The following is a 19,661-nucleotide window of genomic DNA, read 5'->3' as shown; positions in this document are numbered from 1 at the left end:
CTGTCCTTGTTAGAGCCAGTTCTTTTTGTCTTTGAAGACTGTAGTGTACACCTTTGTATGAAATCTTTAGTTTTTTGGCAATTTCAAGCATTGTGTAGCCTTCATTCCTCAAAACAATGATTGACTGATGAGTTTCTAGAGAAAGCTGTTTATTATTTTTTTACCATTTTTGACATAATATTGACCTGAAGACATGTCAGTCTATTATATACTGTGGCTACTCAAAAACAAACACTTAAACAATGTTAAGCTTCATTTAATGAACCAAATAGCTTTGAACTCTGTTTAAAATAATGGCAAGCAGGGGCGAAAATTTTATCAAAATGTTGGGGGGGGACAATAAACATAACAATTCTGAAGAGCAATTTTTGAAGGGGACACCAAGGTTTTTTTTTGTTGTTGCCCCATTTGCATTTGTATTATTTTATTTCTTAAACAATTATTTTAAGAATATATCATTATATTATTTACAATACACATATTTTAATGATATTTTAGGGGGGGACAACCCTCAGATGGGCGAAGTGGCAAGTGAATTTCTAGTAGCAAGTTAGCAATTTAGCATGATTACTCAAGGATAAGGTGCTGGAGTGATGGCTGCTGGAAATGGGGCCAGTCTAGATTTGATAAAAAATGACTTTTTTTCAAATATTAACGGTGCTGTTTTTTACATCAGTAATGTCCTGACTATACTTTTTGATCAGCTGAATGCCACTTTGATGAATTAAAGTACCAATTTCCTACTGAAACAGCAAAATCTGTACATTATTCCAAACTTTTGACTGCCAGTGTGTGTGTGTGTGTGTGTGTGTGTGTGTAAATATATATATGTGTGTGTTGTGTGTGTGTTTGTGAGTGTGTGTTTTGGGGTGTTGACATGCACTATTTTTATATATAAATAATGCCATAAGTTGGCACCATAATCTCACTCTCTCTCACACATATATACATACAGTTATGTATAATTTATACAAACACACACACACACATAGCAACATATAGATATATTACAAGTGATGGCCTGAGAATATATATATCTTCAAGGCCAAGGTTGCTCTTTCCTTTTGTGATCAAGTGGCTCAAGCTAGGGGCATATGGGAGATACTTCCTGGTATGTGGATTGAGTTTTTGATTGGACAGGAGAAGAAGAAAAAAAAAAGCACAGGAGGAGTGCTTAAGAAAGTCAAACTGGACTGGCAAGTTGTGCTTTCTCCTCAATACAAACACATGCGTGCACCATCCATCTGGCTTTCTGTGTCATTCAAACACACTTGTCTCACTAAGACATTTCTCACTGAATTCCTGCTGTATAGGAATATATACAACTCGACTCAGTGGAGATATCTAGATTTTACTGAGTTAAAGGGGAAGCCAGTGCTGTTGAGTTTCAAGAGGCAGTCACAGGTATGTTTTTGGACTGTATGTGTGTAGTTGTACGTGTATATTGTCTGTGTATGTCTGCAGGTCTGTAGCCAGTACGGTGAAAGGTGGTAACAATTCTAGGGGCTCAAAGGTCCAGGGGGACCCACAACAAAGTCAAAACTGTATTTTTGAAATGGGTAAGGGGCCCAGAGCAATATACAGTCAGGGGGCCCAGAATTCCTACGGCCCTGTATGTGTGTCAATGCCATCTCTAACTTAATTGACTGAATTTTACCTCACGCTGGTACAGTTACATGCATTTTAATGTTTAATTTTGCACTTTACTGTTTCATCACATCTATATTAACTTCTGTACCTAATTGCCTGAAACATTATGGTTTGATTATAGATTATTCCGTATCATGTAGAGACATGCCTTATCCTTTTCCTCGAATCTGTAAGTGAAGCCTTGTGTTACCTTATTTCTTGTTTAGATACTCTTTTCTTGCCTTAAGTGATTGGTTTCTTATTTATGGATTGTTTTTTATTATTCTTGTTTATTTAAATAATAACCTCATTGTTGTGTCCTATAATGGGATAAATATGGGAAAATTAGGTTGAATATATATTGATGGAGGCAATGGAAGTACAGTAAATGTAGAGAGAATGAAAGGGAAGGAATATTAGATTATAAACAACAATACAGGAGAAAGGAAGTGCACTTTAACCTTAGGTGGAGCGCTGACTCTTGTGTTAAAGGAATGATAAACATTTAGACAATGAGTTGGTACATCCATTGTGGCACTTTACTCCAAGCAAGTGCCCTTAATCCATTGATAATGCAGCACTGCTGTCATTTATTAACATTTAAACAAAAATCCAGTCTGAAACATCCAAAAGGCCCTTGGGTTAACTAGTGACTTCAGTTAACCGGTGTCATGTTTCTTCCTAAGGTCACATTCCTAATCTACTGTGTAACGTGTCACAACCATGAGAAAATGTGTTTCCATATCACTATGTATCTGATGTATGATCAATGATGTATCTAAAAAGGATAATTCACCCAAAAATGACAATTCTCTCATGACTTACTCATCCACATGGCATCCCAGATGTGTCTGACTTTCTTTCTTCTGCAGAACACAAATTAAGATTTTTAGAAGAATATTTCAGCTCTGTAGGTCCATACAATGCAAGTGAATGGGTGACAAAAAAAAAAGACTCCAGTGGTTAAATCCATGTGTTCAGACACGACACCTATATGATAGGTGTGGGTGAGAAACTGGTCACTATTTAAGTAATTTTAATAAAAAAGTATCCTCCCTGCCCAGTAGGGGGCGATATTCATGAAGAATGTGAATCACCAAAAATGGACATTTACATTTACGCATTTGGCCGACGCTGTTATCCAAAGTGACTTACAGTGCACTTATTACACGGACAATCCCCCCCGGAGCAACCTGGAGTTAAATGTTTTGCTCAAGGACACAATGGTTTTGGCTGTGGGGATCGAACCAGCGACCTTCTGATTGCCAGTTATGTGCTTTAGTCCACTACACCACCACCACTCCCAAAAAATAGGAGAAAGTGAATGAATTAAATATCTGTTTCTCACCCACACCTATCATATCGCTTCAGAAGATATAGATTTAACCACCAACCAGTTGTCTGGAGTACTTTTATGTTGCCCTTATGTGGAATTTGGAGCTTGAATATTTTGGCACCCATTCACTTGCATTGTATGGACCTACAGAGCTGAGATATTCTTCTAACCATCTTCGTTTGAGTTCAGCAGATGAAAGAAAGTCAGACACATCTGTGATGGCATGATGGTGAGTAAATGATGAGAGAATTTAAATTTTTGGGTGAACTATCCCTTTAATAGTCTGTGGCAATGTAAAGGTTTTCAATGTATAAACAGATTTTATGGAGGTTATTTCATGTTATTTGTATAAAATAGTGATGAAGGTGAGATTAATCAATAATGTAGAAGAAAGTGGTAGCGTTTTAGCCATTGCTAATGGCTCCATAATGGTCTTGATCCATCCTGGGACATACATCAACAGCCTGCGGAGCTCATTTGTGGTGTCCACTAAGCCATGAATAACTGTTACTATTGATCAGGTTAAGGGTTTGTTCAAATCCCAAACCCCAAGTATGAGCAATAGTAATAGTGATGTTAGTATTAAACTTTAGTGATCATATCTGAAGGATCCGAAGCATATCTAAGGACCAGCAAATCATAGAGACTTGGGGATGTCCTCTTTTTATTGCGCCAGTGAGCAACCACTTAGAAACTACCTAGAACAACCTAGCAACTGCTCAGCAATGTGTTAAAAATCAAACACCTCAAGTCGGTATCTCATTAGCCAACTTCAAACTACTCAGTTTTCTGACTTTCTCTCCGATTGCCTGACAAGTGAAGCTCGCCGAAATAACAACAGGTGTACCTTGTGACTTAGGATTAATGGAGTTACTCTTTCAATATGTGATATTGTGCACTTGCAATTTCAACGGCAATCCCTATGGTCTTCACTTACTTATATAGCGCCTTTTTAAACCTTAGCGGTTACCAAAGTGCTTTACACAGTGTCCCATTCACCCAATCACACACACATTCACACTCATACAACAATGCGGTGTAATGACCCTAAAACAATATGTTTATACGCAGCTTTCACTGAGAAAATTATATACATTCAATAAACACAGACTGTTCTGCCTCTGTTTTCTGATTTTAATGAAGTCATTTAAGTGTAGGAGAAGCCGAGAAAAAAAAATGCTTGAATGAACGAAGAATGCCTATTGTCCCGTATTTTACTGATGAGACGCTTGAGAGTGACAAGCATCACATATTCGCATGGTGAAAAGTGGGCAACCCTAATAGAAATTACCTGGAAACATCCACTTAGCATCGTTATGGTGACTTGCTTGCAAGTAAAGTTAAAATTAGAATTCTAGTTTATTGAGGGCATTGATTGACTGTCTCAGAAGCGGAGGCATCTGAGACTTGTCCTCCACCTAACGGATTGAGTAACCATGCCACCATGAGGACCTACTAAGTAGTGGGAATTGGGGAGAAAAATGGGATAAAAAATAAAATAATTCTAGTTTATAAAAACTATTACAAAACATTAAGTGTATGCAGGGCCGGATAAACAGAAGGTCTAGGCGGGGCATTTTTAGACACCTTGTATATTTAAAAAGAACTTAAACTGTTAAAAACACATCTCGAGACACCTGCGTTCTGCTCTATTTGTTGCGCTGTGTCTTGCTTTTTTAGCGTGAGAACTCTTCTGTCTTTAAGAAATGCTTTAGCCAAAAGTTTCATGAATGCCACACACACCCTATGGAAAAAAATGCTTCTCTCAAAGTCACCAGAATTGAATGGTTTGTGTGTATCACCTGGGGAGCATACCACTGTACCCACTAGATATAAAGGTATGCAGATTTCTGTCCGTACCCTCCCATGCCTCACATTGCCAGTCACAAATGTTTCAGGAGAGAGCTCCATCTGGAATAGTTAGTATACATAATAAATGCTGCGCTGTTGTGTGCTTGACAAGCACTGCTTGTGTGAAATACATTTTGTAAAAATAAACAAAAAACAACAACTCTGTAGCAAACAGCCTCTTTCGAACACACAGCCTTTTCCAGAAAATGTATACTGCATTTTTCAGGTTAGAGGTCATGTGTGAACACAAACTTTTTGAAAATACTGGTAAATTTTGCTCTAGCAATTTCACTTAATTGTATTCCATTATATAAAAAAAATTGTTCTTGATATTATGTGGGAACAGCACATGCCAGTAAATGCAACCCAACAATTTTACTACAATTTACATGGTTGCATGTGTGAAAGGGGCTCAGATAGGCTACCAAAATAGACCATGAGGGGGGCCCTTGTGATTGCTATAGCCCCAGGGCCCTGTGTGTTCTTAATCCGGGCCTGAGTATATGTGCATAGAAGAGTACACTCTCTTGTATGATCTGAACTTTAAAATTGTTTGTATTTGATTTTCATTTTTGTTTCTTCAGGTATCAATAAATGAATCCAGACACTCCAGATGTGTTGAATTAATGTGAGAGTATTTTGGCTTTAAGTCCCGTTTATCTGCTTCTGAGCAAATCAGTGCAGGAAAAGAAGCGAATAAGGAGCCAGCATAGCAGCTGCAAGGATTCCTGTTGCCAAGGATGTCAGTTGACACTCTACAGCCATCTCGGCGATTAATGAGGTTGGCTGGAACTCCTGGCCCCCAAAGTCGCAACCCAGAGATCCATTGTCCAGTCCAATCATCTCCTGGGATGCGAAAACCGAGTGCAGTAGAACGCCTGGAAGCAGATAAGGCCAAGTATGTGAAGAGCCAACAGGTGGCTTTGAAGAAGCATCAGCTGGTCACTTGTCCCTCCAGCAATGGCCAAAATGGACCAGGTGCTCAACAGCCAACAAGAAAGGTACCTGCGAGACCCAGTGAATCTGAGACTTCACATCTTTATCTGGAACATCTTTGCAAACTGATCGATGGTGTTAGTGATTCAACCATGCCAGTTGTTTCACAATCCAACAGCACTTGGAAAGCCCAGGATGATGCTGACCCATGCAAGCCCCTTTCCCCAACTCTCCAACTGAGTGCAATGGAAAAAACAAATGTTGGGTTGACTTCAACAAGTCAAGTAAAAGCTGCAGTAGAGGCTTTAGGAACTAATGGAGGTCCTACCCTGACGGTGCGGAGAGTCGATGTGAGGCCACAGTTACCTCAAATGAGGATGGCCAGTAGACCGCAGCTGCAGAGCCGTCCACCGGTGCAGGTTCCCATGCGGCAGGTCCCAACACAACTTCTGCACTTGCTTAGACCCTACACGCAGCCAAATCAAAACCCAATTGGCTTCAAACAGCTTCATAATGTTACGAATGTCACTCGAGGACCTATTAAACCACCAAGCAGTCCTGCCCCAACGTCACCTTCCTCTACATCTCCATTGAGCCCATTCAGTTCTTTGCCTTTTCCCTTAAAATCAAACACTGAACCAGCATCATTTGCCTCTCCTGCCCCTCTTACTCCAAACTCAGTAGCTCCATTCCTGGCCAAAAATGATTTCCAATCACCACCATCTCCAGCCATCACTCGCCATTCCTCAACAAGCTCCAGGAAGCGTCCTTCACTGACGCGTTCAAAATCGGATGTCAGCGAGTGCTTTTCGCGAGCAGGGGTGGAGCTTGAACGCTTCTTTAATTATTGTGGCCTAGACCCATCAGATTTAGAGGAACTAACAAGACCAGGTTCCGACATTGTGTCTGTTTCACGTCTCCGTAGTGCCAGTGCGCCAGCATCCGAGCACACGGCTGATAGTAATGAGGATGAGGAGGAAGAGGCAGCAAAAGATGAACGTCCTGGTTACGGTGTTTCCGTAATTGAGAGAAATGCACGAGTTATCAAGTGGCTTTATGGAATGCGCCAAGCCAAAGAAAGCACCAAGGTAGCCAACGTGTAACTACAAGGGACTAACACACAACACTCAACTTTGGGCTACAATGTGCAAAAGGGCTATATATTGTACAAAGAGCTTCCTTTGCCTTACTTGTTCAGTATTTGTTTTCTTTTTATTTGTTATCACTGGTTGTATAGTTAAATCCGCTGAGCATTCAGCGCAAATTATAACGGCCAAAGCTTGGTGGTAATCTGGTGTTCTCAAACAGTGACAATGCATACATGTATTTTTGTGGTGACTGCCAATAAGCTCATAAACACAAAGCTATTTGTTGCAGTTCAAGTATCATTTTCCGTAACAACAGGTTGTACTTCTAAGGCCAGTATAAATGGTAGCAGAAGGTTTGGCAGAAATATCCAAAATTGATGGTATTTCTGTCATGGCTCACAATAAAATTAGCATTTAATGTGGCCCTTTTTTGCAGCTAATAATGAAGATTTAAGTCTTGTTTTACTATCTTGTACATGTGACATGATTAATATGTGAATATTGCCATCGTTTATTGAGGTGGGAAAACTCCCATGTTTTCATACTCACCACAAATAAATAAAAGATTACGTTTTTTTATTTTATTTTTTATTGTGAACCCAATGTTTGCCCTCACACTACTCTACATTTATAGTCCTATACAAGTAAGCAGATTTGATCTGTCCAAGGGTTTGTCATCAAATACAAAACCAAGTGGAGTTTGAAAGTACTTACAAAATAGTAGTGTTGGGTTCGAGTCCACCTTAGTCGAGTCCGTGTCATGTCCAAGTCTTTAAACAATGAAGTCAGAGTCAAGTCCGAGTCCAAAAGGGGCCGAGTCGGACACAAGACCGAGTCCATAGCAGGTTGAATCTAAGTAGAGTCCGAATGAATCTGTTCATGAATCTGAATTTAAATTGTCTTCATTATAAATATATCAAAAACACCTCTGTTGCCTTTCATACATACATATTTTATGATTAGTATCCTGCTGAACAATCTTCAAAGTGGTTTCAGAATTAAAGCATATGCTTTAGGTGTATGAAGACAAATCTGTCCTTCAACACAGTATATGTTGCTTTTTCTCCTCCACTCAAACATAGACTAAAGAAAGGGAAAACTGTGTTAGTTATTAAAACAATGGTTATTATTGTTTCAAATGTTAACTTAGTTTTTATTTCTTCTTCATTTTCAATTTGTCCTCTTCAAGTTTAACCATCTGCCGACTGGTTTGGGAAAATACATACAAATGATTCAACACAGTAGTAATTAGCACTCGCCGAAAAGTTATATCTCACGATTTGACTGAAAATGCTACTGTACATTCAAAAACACTGGAAAAGGCCACTGCTAATATTAGGGCAATTTAACATGGTCATGACTGTATTGTCTAGTTAATTCACGGAAAACCGCACAATCCGGGGCAGTTCTGTGCTCTGCTCGTACACCTAAAGCATACGTGTGCATCTCACAATAGCTGCCATCGAAGATATTGTTTATATATTTGCTTGAGTGGCAGCCGAAAAAGTCTGCAATTATGAAACCTTTAAATGCCAACCAAAGTACATTTCACAGAGCTCTTTTAAAACTGTCCATTCTTTGGTTTCCCTGCATCTTCCACAGATTTCAGTTCTTCCTAACAGTGGCTATATGATATTGACATCCAGCATTTGACACTTAGGGCAATTGAGGGACTCATACACCATACAACATTACAAAAGGTGCAAAGATTCATTGATGCTCAAGAAGTCAACACAAGAACCAAGAAAATAAGGGGGTGCAAACATTTGGACAGGATGATTTGTGTAAATTAGAGTACATTTTGTGTTCTGTAGCTTCTGAAGGGCAGTACTACATAAACAATCTGATCTTTTAATTCTTATATTTGTAGAAATTCTGAAAGGGGTGTGAAAACTTATAAAACAAATGGGACTTTTTTTTATATATATATAAAAATTCCATGTAGCCTATTCTATCCATATGATGTAATATTGCATGTGTAATTATGAAACGGCATGTCAGGTACACATTTTAACACAAAGTGTACAACTCTAGCTTAAAATTTGACTCGTGACTCGGACTTAAGTCCAAATTCGAGTAGCCTACCCCAACTCTACAAAATTTTGTTGGCAAATATTGAACTTATCTTAAAGAATTAAACCTGCATGATTTAAATAATTCAAAAAGTAATTTACACTGCAATATTTTTTTTTTTTAAACATTTCACCTTAAAAACATACAGTTTAGTTGTTTGTATTGGTGTGGTGTCCACACTGGTGTTTCCTCTGAAAACAATATTTGAAGGTCAACTTTTTTCTGTTACATTTTCACTTTATCATCATTTCCTGTTATTTTGGACAGTAAAACCGCTATGCAGATACTTTTTAAGAGAGTAGTTTTGACCTTACATCAAACTTCAGGAAACATGATTCCTCTCTAGTGGCCACTCTATGTCGCTCTGAATAGTTTCTAGATGGGCTACTTTTAGCTTCTTACAGGACTGTCTGCCTGAAACAACTTGGATTTATGTGTCTTCCTCAAGGACACAGTGAAGAAATGGGATACACTGCAACTCTCCTGTTCATGGGTTAGTTTTTCTTAAGAGTGAAACTGAGCTTTTGCCTATTAGCCCAGATTTACAACAGTGCACTTCATTCACCCGCATGTTATTTTGTAGTCTAAATGTAGTCTAAAGGTTCCTAAAAGGAATTTTCTTATAAGATTCCAACATCAAGCACAAACTAGATCTTCTAAAACACATGGTTCCCAATAAGACTACTTTCATTGCCAAATGGAAGGTTTGGGATATAGAAATGAACTTAAACATTAATGTAATTCACATGATCTGTCCAAACATAACATTAGGTGTATTCGACTTCATGCAGTGCTACTCTGACTGATCGGCGCTGTACTTGAAGCAGTGCATGTCGTTTAGGAATTTTGTCTGACTTGATCTGGTGCCACCGCCATGTCATGTTAAGTATGTCATCAAAGTACCGCGAGAGCGAATCAAGAGCAGCCGGCTGGTGCAGTCGCTGCAGTTGCTCCAGAGGACCTGCACAATCTCTGATGATGACAAAACGCATTCACGATTGGCCAGACTCACAACGTGACACGTGTTTCATGGGCTGTGGTCTCAATTGCATACTTCACATACTACTTTTACTACTGCTATGCCAGTTATAAGAGTTGTGTGGTAGTATGCCATTAACATGGTGTTTATCCTGACACATTTGTATGAAAATAATACAGGCTTTTATTGGACTTTCTTCTTATACAAACAACAGGCACGGTATCAGGGCTGGACTGGCAATCTGGCATACCAGGCATTTTCCCACTTTGGGGCCGATCAGGGGCGGACTGGCCAGCAGGAGAACCGAGCGGGCCGGTGGGTTGGCCGTGAAACGTGCCGAATGTGCCGCGATAAGCAAAAATTATCCGCTGCGTTATGCAGAACGGACCACAAAATGGTGCCGCGATATGCAGAAAAGGACAGCAAACCTTTTTCCTTTACAGTTACCAGGTAGATGACTCCTACACAATTTGTATATATATACACATACTATGGGGGCAAACAGGAAATAATTATATAAAATCTGAATATATAAATGTAAATACTGAATGTATACTTTTAAATCCTGAATTTATAGTTGTAAGTCAGAATATATGAATATAAATCTGAATATATAGTTGCAATTCCAAATACATAAATATAAATTTATAGTCGTAAATCCTGAATATATAAATCTGAATATATACTTGTACTGTAAATCTTGAATATTTGTCTTGAATTATATTGCAAGTCTGAATATATAAATATAAATCTGAATATATAGTTGTGACAAGGTCTCTGACTTTTTTCTTAAGGAGGAAGCGAGGGCCTGGCAAATGATAAACACAAGTCTTTTATTTTCCACACTTTCTCATCTAACACAAAAGTTTTCTTTTCAGCCCAACACAAGACATACATACTCTCCTGCATGTGCCTCTCTCTCTCCTCTAGTAGACTGGATTGCTCTTTATATTCCTCTCCACCTCACTGCAAATAACAGCTGTTAGAAGTGATTTCTCACAGGTGTCAATCCTTACCGTTCTGTCTCTCCCAGACTTGCTGGCCAGGGTTTGGAAACCCAAGGGGTCCTTCGTCACTGGCATTTCAAAATGGCAGAGTTCTGTAATTACTTTGGAGAATTACACAATTTCCTTTATCGCTTTTCAGTGAAAAAGTGACAGAGATTATGCACAGTGTTGGAAGATGTGTTGGGGCACCCCGGTGGAACAGTAGTTTGTAATCAGTAGTTTGGTGGACATTCAAGCTTGTGGAAATGGATGTGCACTGTGATAGGTCATGTTGCGCCAGACAAGTGAAGCATTTTCAGATGATACAAAAAGTGTCTTTCAAAGTCAAAATATTGCTTGTTTGATTTCCATTTCATTGAACATAACCCTAAGTACATCTGCACTATTTTAAGTTGTTGATCTATTTCCTCTTGCATTAGATGGACGCTTTTGGAGAATCTCACTTTAGTTCTATCTCTAGTTATAAGCGATGCGTTTTTGGACGCTGTATCAAGTTAAACAAGTTTGAAAGTTTGAAAACGCGTCTCAATATACTTGCATTCTGTTCTGTCCAGCTGTCGAGCGCAAGAGCATGTCATCTGTGGAGAAGGAGTTCCAAACCACCAGCAAAGATGTACAAAGCCCTTAACCTAACCCAAACCCTTTCTGGAGTAACCCCACCTCCTTCTGGAGTTACCTCGCCCTTTTTTAGAGATTGCGCCCCCGTTTGGAGATCTCCAAGGTGCAGCTATACCTACTTGGATCTGTGGAAGGCTTCTTGTCTATACAGCTAGAGTGCCGAATGCCCCCAACTGCCAAATATTCCTAAAAACATAAAGTTGATTCATCAAGCTTGAATTGCTCCAATGGTAGGAACATTCCAGTTTTTGTCATTTTTTTTGGTAATCTATGAGACTTTCGGCTTACGTGTCATCTTCAGGACTCAGGTGTTTTGCATCGCAAGTGCAACACTATCTGTTGAGCTATTGTGCAATTTCATCATGTTCTAATAAGATTGTAAATGTAGTTATAATGCAAATGATAAAATGTATCACTTTACAAGTCATGTGCTATTGAAAAAGTGTTTAGATGTCAAAAGAAAGCATTGTGTGAGGAACAGATCAAAAACTATTTATGCCGTTTTACTTGTGATTTGAGTGAAAGTGATTAAAATTCTTGGTTGCTTTCATGCCTCTAGTGTTAATTTAACCAGGACTCTTCTACGATAACGTACTATGAGCCATGTAAAAAACATTTAGAAAATATGTAGGTATAGTAATATGATTCTATAAGACCAAGATGCGTTTAGGAGGATGCTTTACGCTGCTAAGATACATTTCATATATCATATGACTAATCTGGTTGTTCTTGTTTCAGGGCAGTGCTGTCAATGCCATTGGCCATTCATGCTTACATCTTTCTCTGGTTCATCCCACACAATGCATTGAGCTCAGCGTTCAGTGTGCCCTGGTTCCTAATCATCAATTGAGACCTTCATGAGTGTATGATTACCATCCTTCTTCCATCAACCACCACCCAATTCCTTTCCCTGTGTACTGCTTACCAGATTACTTTTTAAGTAATAGTCAAATCAGCCAACTTCCATTAGTAGCACTCTTATGTTCATTATTGAGGTCAAAGTGCTGTTACATCATACTGCTACCCCCACACATCTTTGATGTGCTGTACTCTAGCCTGACTCCTTTAAAGTAAGCGTTCTGCTCCCTGCAGTGTTTCTTATACATCCCTCAACATGTTTCTGGCAGGAGATCAACAATACAGATATTCAGCCACAGCTTACAGTAAGATCGTCTCTTACATCCATTCTTCAACGTTCTGCTTCACTGCAGCATTATACCCCATTATTCCACTGCCAAGACTAAAAATGCTAAGACTAAGGATGCTTGCGATGATGTTTAAATGAGCATGTTTGGCAGTAGTTATGTTGGCTTGACAACATGGTGTTACATTCTATTATTCTATAAACTGGGGGAAAAAACATACCTGAAACTAAATATTCTAAAAGTCACTCCTCCTACAGCTTTCATACTACATTCATGAAACATGGCAAAGACCGTAAGCCTGTTCTTATTTACAGAGTTTTGTATTTTCTATCTGATCAAACTAACATCAATCCAACCATCCATTCATCCATCCATCCACCCATCTGTCCATAAATCCATCCATCCATCTATCCAACCATCCATTCACCCATCATTCTATCTATCTATCTATCTATCTATCTATCTATCTATCTATCTATCTATCTATCTATCTATCTATCTATCTATCTATCCATTCATCCAACCATCCATCCATCCTTCCATCATCCATCCATCCATCCATCCTTCCATCATCCATCCATCCATCCATCCATCCATCCGATGATCAATCATACGGTCAATGCGATAAGATTGATTAATTCAGTGTGATTAATTATATAAAAATGTATGCGTTAAAAACAATTACGCAATTATTCATGTTATCAGACTGTAATAAGGAATGCTCCTTCCATCGGATCAATTCAAGCTTGAAGTACCACCTGTTTTCAGCAGGGGGCAGTAAGTAGATCTCCAGCTATACAGGCAATGCTCAGTATACAGACAACAAACCATGCTCAGGGTTTCTTGACAGCATCAGCACAAGATGAGGATGCATTCTTGTGTTCAAACACAGCTGGATGGAGCGCAATGCCTAATGCAGGGTTCTCAAGATGTGTTTTTCAAGTTTCAGATTATGTCTAACTTGACTCAGTGACCTAAAAACCAAAAAGAGATGCTAAACAAGTCCTCATTACTTTAAACAGTTGTCACTGGCACTGAGTTTTTGGCACGGTCATGTGGAAGCCTCTATAGAATATTCAAATTACTTCAGACCCCCCATCCCCCCCACCCCCGCTTCCTCTCTCCCCAGACGAATGCTCGACCACGACCTCGCCTCCTCACAAACATTCAAATATTTTGATGAACTTTCCTTTTTTAGTTCATCTAAACAATTGCCCAGATTGTTTCCTGCATGCATGTATGCACATCTATCTTGCCCTCTTCTCTCTGTCAGGGATGAGTGTGGAGGCATTTTCTATGCTGATTGCAGTTGTGATTCAGGGTCAGAAGCTGTGGGTGTATAACAGAGATCAGGCCTGTCTGAACGTGGAACAAACACAGCAGCTCCCGCCACATAGCACAACTTCACCACACAGCACAGTGCTACACTAAACAGTAACACTATAACACCTACACACCAATACAGCCCTTCATACTGTGCAGTTCTACTGTTTGGCAGGCAGCCATTTTACTATTTATAATTATTGATGGTTGCTAAGGCAAGCATCACCATTATTATTTCTCATACTTAGAGTTACTGTAAGTATTTCAACAACCCCCTATCCTGGACTATTAAACTTTGTTATACATTACCACACACTGTTTGTGCTACAGACATAAATGATACTACCTTGAACTATGCCGTTTGTTAAGGAGAGGTCTACTATTACTTTTCTAAGCAATCAGATTCAAGCAGTCACTGTGGTGTCGTTGGGCTGGAAAGACAAGTAGAGTTGCATGTCATCAGCGTAGAAGTGGTAAGAGGAACCATGTGACTGAATAATGGGTCCCATTGATGTTGTGTATATATAGAGAAGAGAAGTGGCCCAAGCACTGATCCCTGAGGTAACCCAGTAAGTAAAAATTATTATATTTGAATGAATTTATTAGATTTCAATGAATGATTACAAAGACAAACATTATTCCTTTGGAATAACAGGTTGATCTCACAGTGAAATTGGAAACAGTAGGTTGACCTTAGCTAAAATCGGTCTGTGCTTACTGAAATCCGAAACACTGCCCCCAGTGGCCAAAGCAGCAATTGTTGTTGGGCATATGGGCACGTGTGAGCAGGGCCGTAGCTAATGGGGTGAAAAGTGGTTATGAGTCTTTGGCTCAACAGGTCAAGAAGGGCCTACAATAAATATTTATCAGGATTTTTTTCAAATGAAAGGGGCCCAGACCAATATAGAGTCAGGGGGTCCAGAATTCCTTGCTACGGGCTTGCATGTGAGCTAATTTTTCCAGGTGTAATGTACATATCGGGGTGCCAAAAGAGGGTTGTTAAGGGAGTTGTTTCCAGCTGTGCAGGCTGTAAGAGGAATGCATATTTCATAAACTGAACCCCGAAACCAAACACCAAATCTAATCGTAACCATCAGTGGAATCATTTTAATGTTGATGGGAAAAATGCAGTCGTGCTCATCACTGATTATTCGAACACGATTTCTTCCTGGTTTCAACATGGGATCTGAACCCAGCTCTCACAGGCTGCTGACGCAGTATGCTTCAGGTTACGCCACAAAAGAAGGTAAACATGTTGGAGCCGATGCAAAAATGTCTGATAGATGCCGCTTGTCAATGAGTTAGCATAATATGGCTGATCCTAGGTTACTGGATCTCTCAGAAACAACATGGCGACTTCACACGTTATAGAACTGGGAATAACGTGCACTGATGATTAAATAGAGTTTGTTTGGATATTATGTTGATTTTGGCCTCTTACCGTCCATTCTAAGATGTCTTTGGGGAACTTCACACTGTTTTGTACTCATGTTGCTGGTTTAGGGGCTCAGTTCCAATATTGCATGTTAGCAATACTGGTAAGTATGTCTGAACATGTATTGCATGTTTATAATAGACAATATAATCTTTGTTATCATTATCAAGAAGAGAATCAAGTAAAAAATACAATAAGCATGCAGAAAAAGTTAATTGTTCTGAGATTCAGAATTCCATGGATGTCGTAATGCGTGGACTACATACATACCTGTATGTAACTTCCTGTTTGATGATGATGATGATGATTAGGAGATCATTCACAATCATCTGCCCAAGTTTTTAAAAATGGATGCCAGCTCAAATCCTGCAAGAGAGGATCCTTGTCATCATTGGTCCCACTGTAAATATATTCTCTTTACATTTTTACAGGGATCAATAGGTCTAGATGTGAATCTGATTTGTCTGTGTACTTTCTCTGCAGCTCCTCATCCCAGCTCTGGTGGTCATAGTCACCGTGTCAGAGAACTTTCCAGTCTACATGGTCATATGTGTTTTGGTTGGAGCTAGTTTAGCTACAATGTTTTTGATACCATAGTGAGAAAAGCTGAGACCCAGATTTGTCTTTGCGCTGTTCACCTCTGGTAATCAGGCCAGCGTTCTCTTCAATGGAGAGTTTACTGCTTGGTGATCTATCAATAAATGTTTAAGTCAAATGTACAGGGAGCATTTCAGAGCAAGGCAAAGTGACAGACAATGGGAGAGAGAGAGTGAGAGAAGAACTTAATCACTGTCACCCGGTCCTCAACCGCTCCTCCGCCCTCTGGCAGACACCAGCTTGCTCCTTCCCCGGCAGACGGCAGTGAGTCCTCCATCCCCTGGTAGATGAAACTGCTCCTCCCGTTCTTTGGCGGATGGCAGCGGTTCCTCTGGCTCTCGCTGGCAGCGACCCCTCCATACCCAGGCAGGCAGCCACGGCTGCTCCCCTGGTGGATGGCAGTGGCGAGGACACCGCGACAGTGCATCCCTGCTCCCTCCTGGGTTTCGGCACCAATGTAACAGGCCTTCAGGTTCAGGTATGGAAAAGGAAGAGACGGGGAGCAGTGACACGATTCAAGTAAGGCTTTTATTCTCATGTCTTCATGTGCTGCAGATGTACTCTTTTTCAGGTTCTTTTACTCAGTTCAATAATTTTCTCTCAAAAACAAACTTAAACTTCAGCACACACACTCAATAGCTTCAATGTAAACAGTTGGCAACGCTGCACACACATTCTTTCTCTCCCTTCTGGCGTGTTCAGCTGTTTAAGGCGTCTCTCCGCTATCACTGCAATGAAAAACAGCTGTTAGAAATCATGTCAACCAGCTTGATGAGCCACACCATTCCCGCTCTCCCGCAGACAGACTCATGACCATGCCCCCATCACCACAATGTACAATAACAATATATATATATTTTTTTACAATTATGAAGTATATTATTAGAAATTTACATTAATATGTCATATTAATGCAATTGTAATGAGGTTGTCTCTGCATTGTGTTGAATAAAGCACTCAATTGACTTCATCTCACACCTTTGGTGGGTTTTGTTCTGTTTAAACACATTGAAAAGCGGTGGTCAGTCCCAATAATCATGCTAACGCATGTTCCACCACAACCACTCTCTTGGCTGGTGCCAATCATTATGTATGAACAATATAGGACAGGTATAGAATAATTACACATTATTTAAAATATAAAGTCTGTACCTGTTTAAACACATTGAAAAGCAGTGGTCAGTCCCAATAATCATGCTCACGCATAATAGTTCTAAAGATAAATCGAAATGTACGTAACACATAATACAGTATAACATTTTATTGAACTTATTTGACTATCATATCTAAGATAGCAATAGAAAAATTATCTTATTAAACAGATTTCTTTAGACATATGTGAGTAAAGTGACCCTGCAGTTTAAAACTTAAATAAATAGGCCTAAATAAATAAAATATGTTTATCAAAGGAGGTTAGAGTGATTACGTAATGAGAGATTCTCTTCATTCTGTTTAGAAAGGTCTACGAGTAGTTCAGTACTGATGTCCGTCATTTTAATACTGTTCTTTGTGCATCTATTCTGTTTCCGTTTCCATTTGTTACTATTTCCACATTATTTTCATTTTGAGAACACAAACACCTGGACATATTTGCCAAAGTGATCAGCACCTTTGGACCGGACAGCTCCCATAACGAAGCACTTAAGTTCAACTTTATAACAAGCGATCTACGTGCTGGTTTGGGAAACAGGCGTTAGTTCATCGTAAAATAACGAATGACGTCAGTTAAGATGATCATAAAGGCTCAAGATGCAACGCTATCAGGAAACCAAACATTGGCCTTTTCCCCAATTATTACATTTTTTTAATCTGACAACGCACCTTTGGCTTATGTTCTGGGCTTCGTGGAGCTGCTGCAATGTCACAAAATATTTCTTTTGATTAGTAGTCTATGTAAAATAAGAGGTCTGGTGAAAAAGCGAGTGAATCAGATGTTCTATTTAACAGCTGTCCTATAGATTTGGGGAATGTTCCATTCAAATAGAGGCTAAAGAGTAGACAAGCAGAAGCGAAATTCTTGTTCAAGAACCATTTCTGAGGTTGTAGCTACTGAATTGGTGTGGCTGTGGCTCAGGTGGTAGAGAGGGTCGGCCATTTATCGCAGGGTTGGAAGTTCGATTCCCGGCCCACATGGCTCCACATGCCGAAATATCCTTGGGGAAGACACTGAATCCCAAGTTGCTCATAATGGCAGGCTAGCACCTTGCATAGCAGCTCTGCCGTCATTGGTTTATGAGTGTGAATGGTACGCAGTGTAAAGTGCTTTGGTAACCGCTAAGGTTAAAAAGGCGCTATATAAGTGCAGACCATTTACCATATGACAATTCTTCTGTCATCCCAATGTCCTTACAAACTGAGATGGTCTGAGATCATATTGTGTTCTCATAGACAACACTATTCTGCAATACTGCAAATTGTTCCCAGATAACGAATAGGTGAGTGTTCTGCGTGAGCACCAATAAACCTCTAAACACAAGGCTTCTCGAAGGCTTCTCTTTCTCTGTTTTCCAAAATATGATCAAGTGTGCTTCGTCAAAAGTGCGTACTTTTGTCTAACAGAGTTTCTTGTCATTTGTCACTCTGAGAAGTCTTAAAGGTCACCTGCCACTCAGTTGTGAGAAGATGAGCAAAATGACCCGCTAATTTCATACCCTGCTATGTCATCTACAGAAACATCTACCACACTCCCATGTAAAATAATAATAAAAAATTAAGTGAGACCAAGCGTGGATACATTATCTTGCTGCTAATCACAGGAAGCGGAAGCAGGCATGACTTTAGAGAGCTGCGCAGTGCAGAGAACATGAGCAACTCGGTAAGAAGCAGGCCGCATTTCAGTTCACCATAATCATATCATATTATTTGAAATAAAAACTATTTTATAACAGGAATATGACGATAATCTTGCATGTCAGCTATTTTGCATGGGACAAAATGCGGTTTCTTTTTATTTGCAAACTGTTCTTATATTCCTGCGGTTTTGATTGGGTGGACTCATGCCACTCTGGCCCTTATGTGGCCTTGCGCCTGTATCAGGCATGAATGATTGACTGAAACAAAACCATGCTTATGCATGTTTGCAATAGTTCAGTCTTTTATGTACAGTGAGTCTGAAATGCTTATCTTGACATGTTTACACTGTGCAATGTGTTTTGTTTAAGCTTCACAGGTTAGAGAGTAGGTGCATGTAGTCATACAGATGGAGTTGTGTTGGCATTGAAATTGCTTGTGGCCCCTGTGCCCATCATGTTGTTGGTGGGTTTAGTGTTTTTCCATCTGTATCCGATTAATGATACATGCCAAGATGGACTGGTGTTTTTAAGAATGCATTTGTTGTTTGCTTTTTTCCCCTTTTGCTTTTCTAGGCCTGACAGTATCACACTCCCCAATTCAGAAGAGGAAAGGTTACCACTCATTCAACAAACCTATGTATCCAGTCAGAGTTTCATCTTGAGTTCAAAGACCAGAATAATGCAATATCTTAATGCAAGAAAAACTGACGGCAGAGCAAAACATTCAACAGAATTGTCTCCTCGAAAACACTGCAAAACAAGTGTAAATCAACATGACAGTGGCTCAAGTAACAGGTTGGAAATACAATTTCATAAATCGAAACCATTACAACAGACTAAACCAAGCATGAT

The 19,661-nt window shown here is 39.5% G+C and overlaps 1 protein-coding gene and 1 pseudogene across 1 annotated transcript; both read left to right on the top strand.

Annotated features, from left to right (window-relative positions):
- Nucleotides 1-1,250: 1,250 nt before the first annotated feature.
- LOC127630667 (protein FAM110A-like) lies at nt 1,251-7,398 on the top strand. Its single transcript, XM_052108308.1, has 2 exons — nt 1,251-1,404; nt 5,401-7,398. The coding sequence occupies exon 2, from the start codon at nt 5,557-5,559 to the stop codon at nt 6,853-6,855; it is 1,299 nt and encodes a 432-aa protein (XP_051964268.1). The 5' UTR covers nt 1,251-1,404; nt 5,401-5,556; the 3' UTR covers nt 6,856-7,398.
- A 3,582-nt stretch (nt 7,399-10,980) lies between these two features.
- LOC127631265 (sodium-dependent lysophosphatidylcholine symporter 1-like) lies at nt 10,981-19,512 on the top strand (annotated as a pseudogene).
- Nucleotides 19,513-19,661: the final 149 nt, after the last annotated feature.

Source organism: Xyrauchen texanus, chromosome 37, assembly GCF_025860055.1.
Source record: "Xyrauchen texanus isolate HMW12.3.18 chromosome 37, RBS_HiC_50CHRs, whole genome shotgun sequence".
In the NCBI taxonomy this organism is placed as follows: Eukaryota; Metazoa; Chordata; class Actinopteri; order Cypriniformes; family Catostomidae; genus Xyrauchen; species Xyrauchen texanus.
The sequence above is the reverse complement of the archived record's forward strand: the minus strand, read 5'-3'. Positions and strand labels throughout refer to the sequence as shown.

Coding starts and splice junctions, on each gene's coding strand:
- LOC127630667 (XM_052108308.1), top strand. CDS start 5,557: ATGTCAGTTGACACTCTACAGCCATCTCGGCGATTAATGAGGTTGGCT.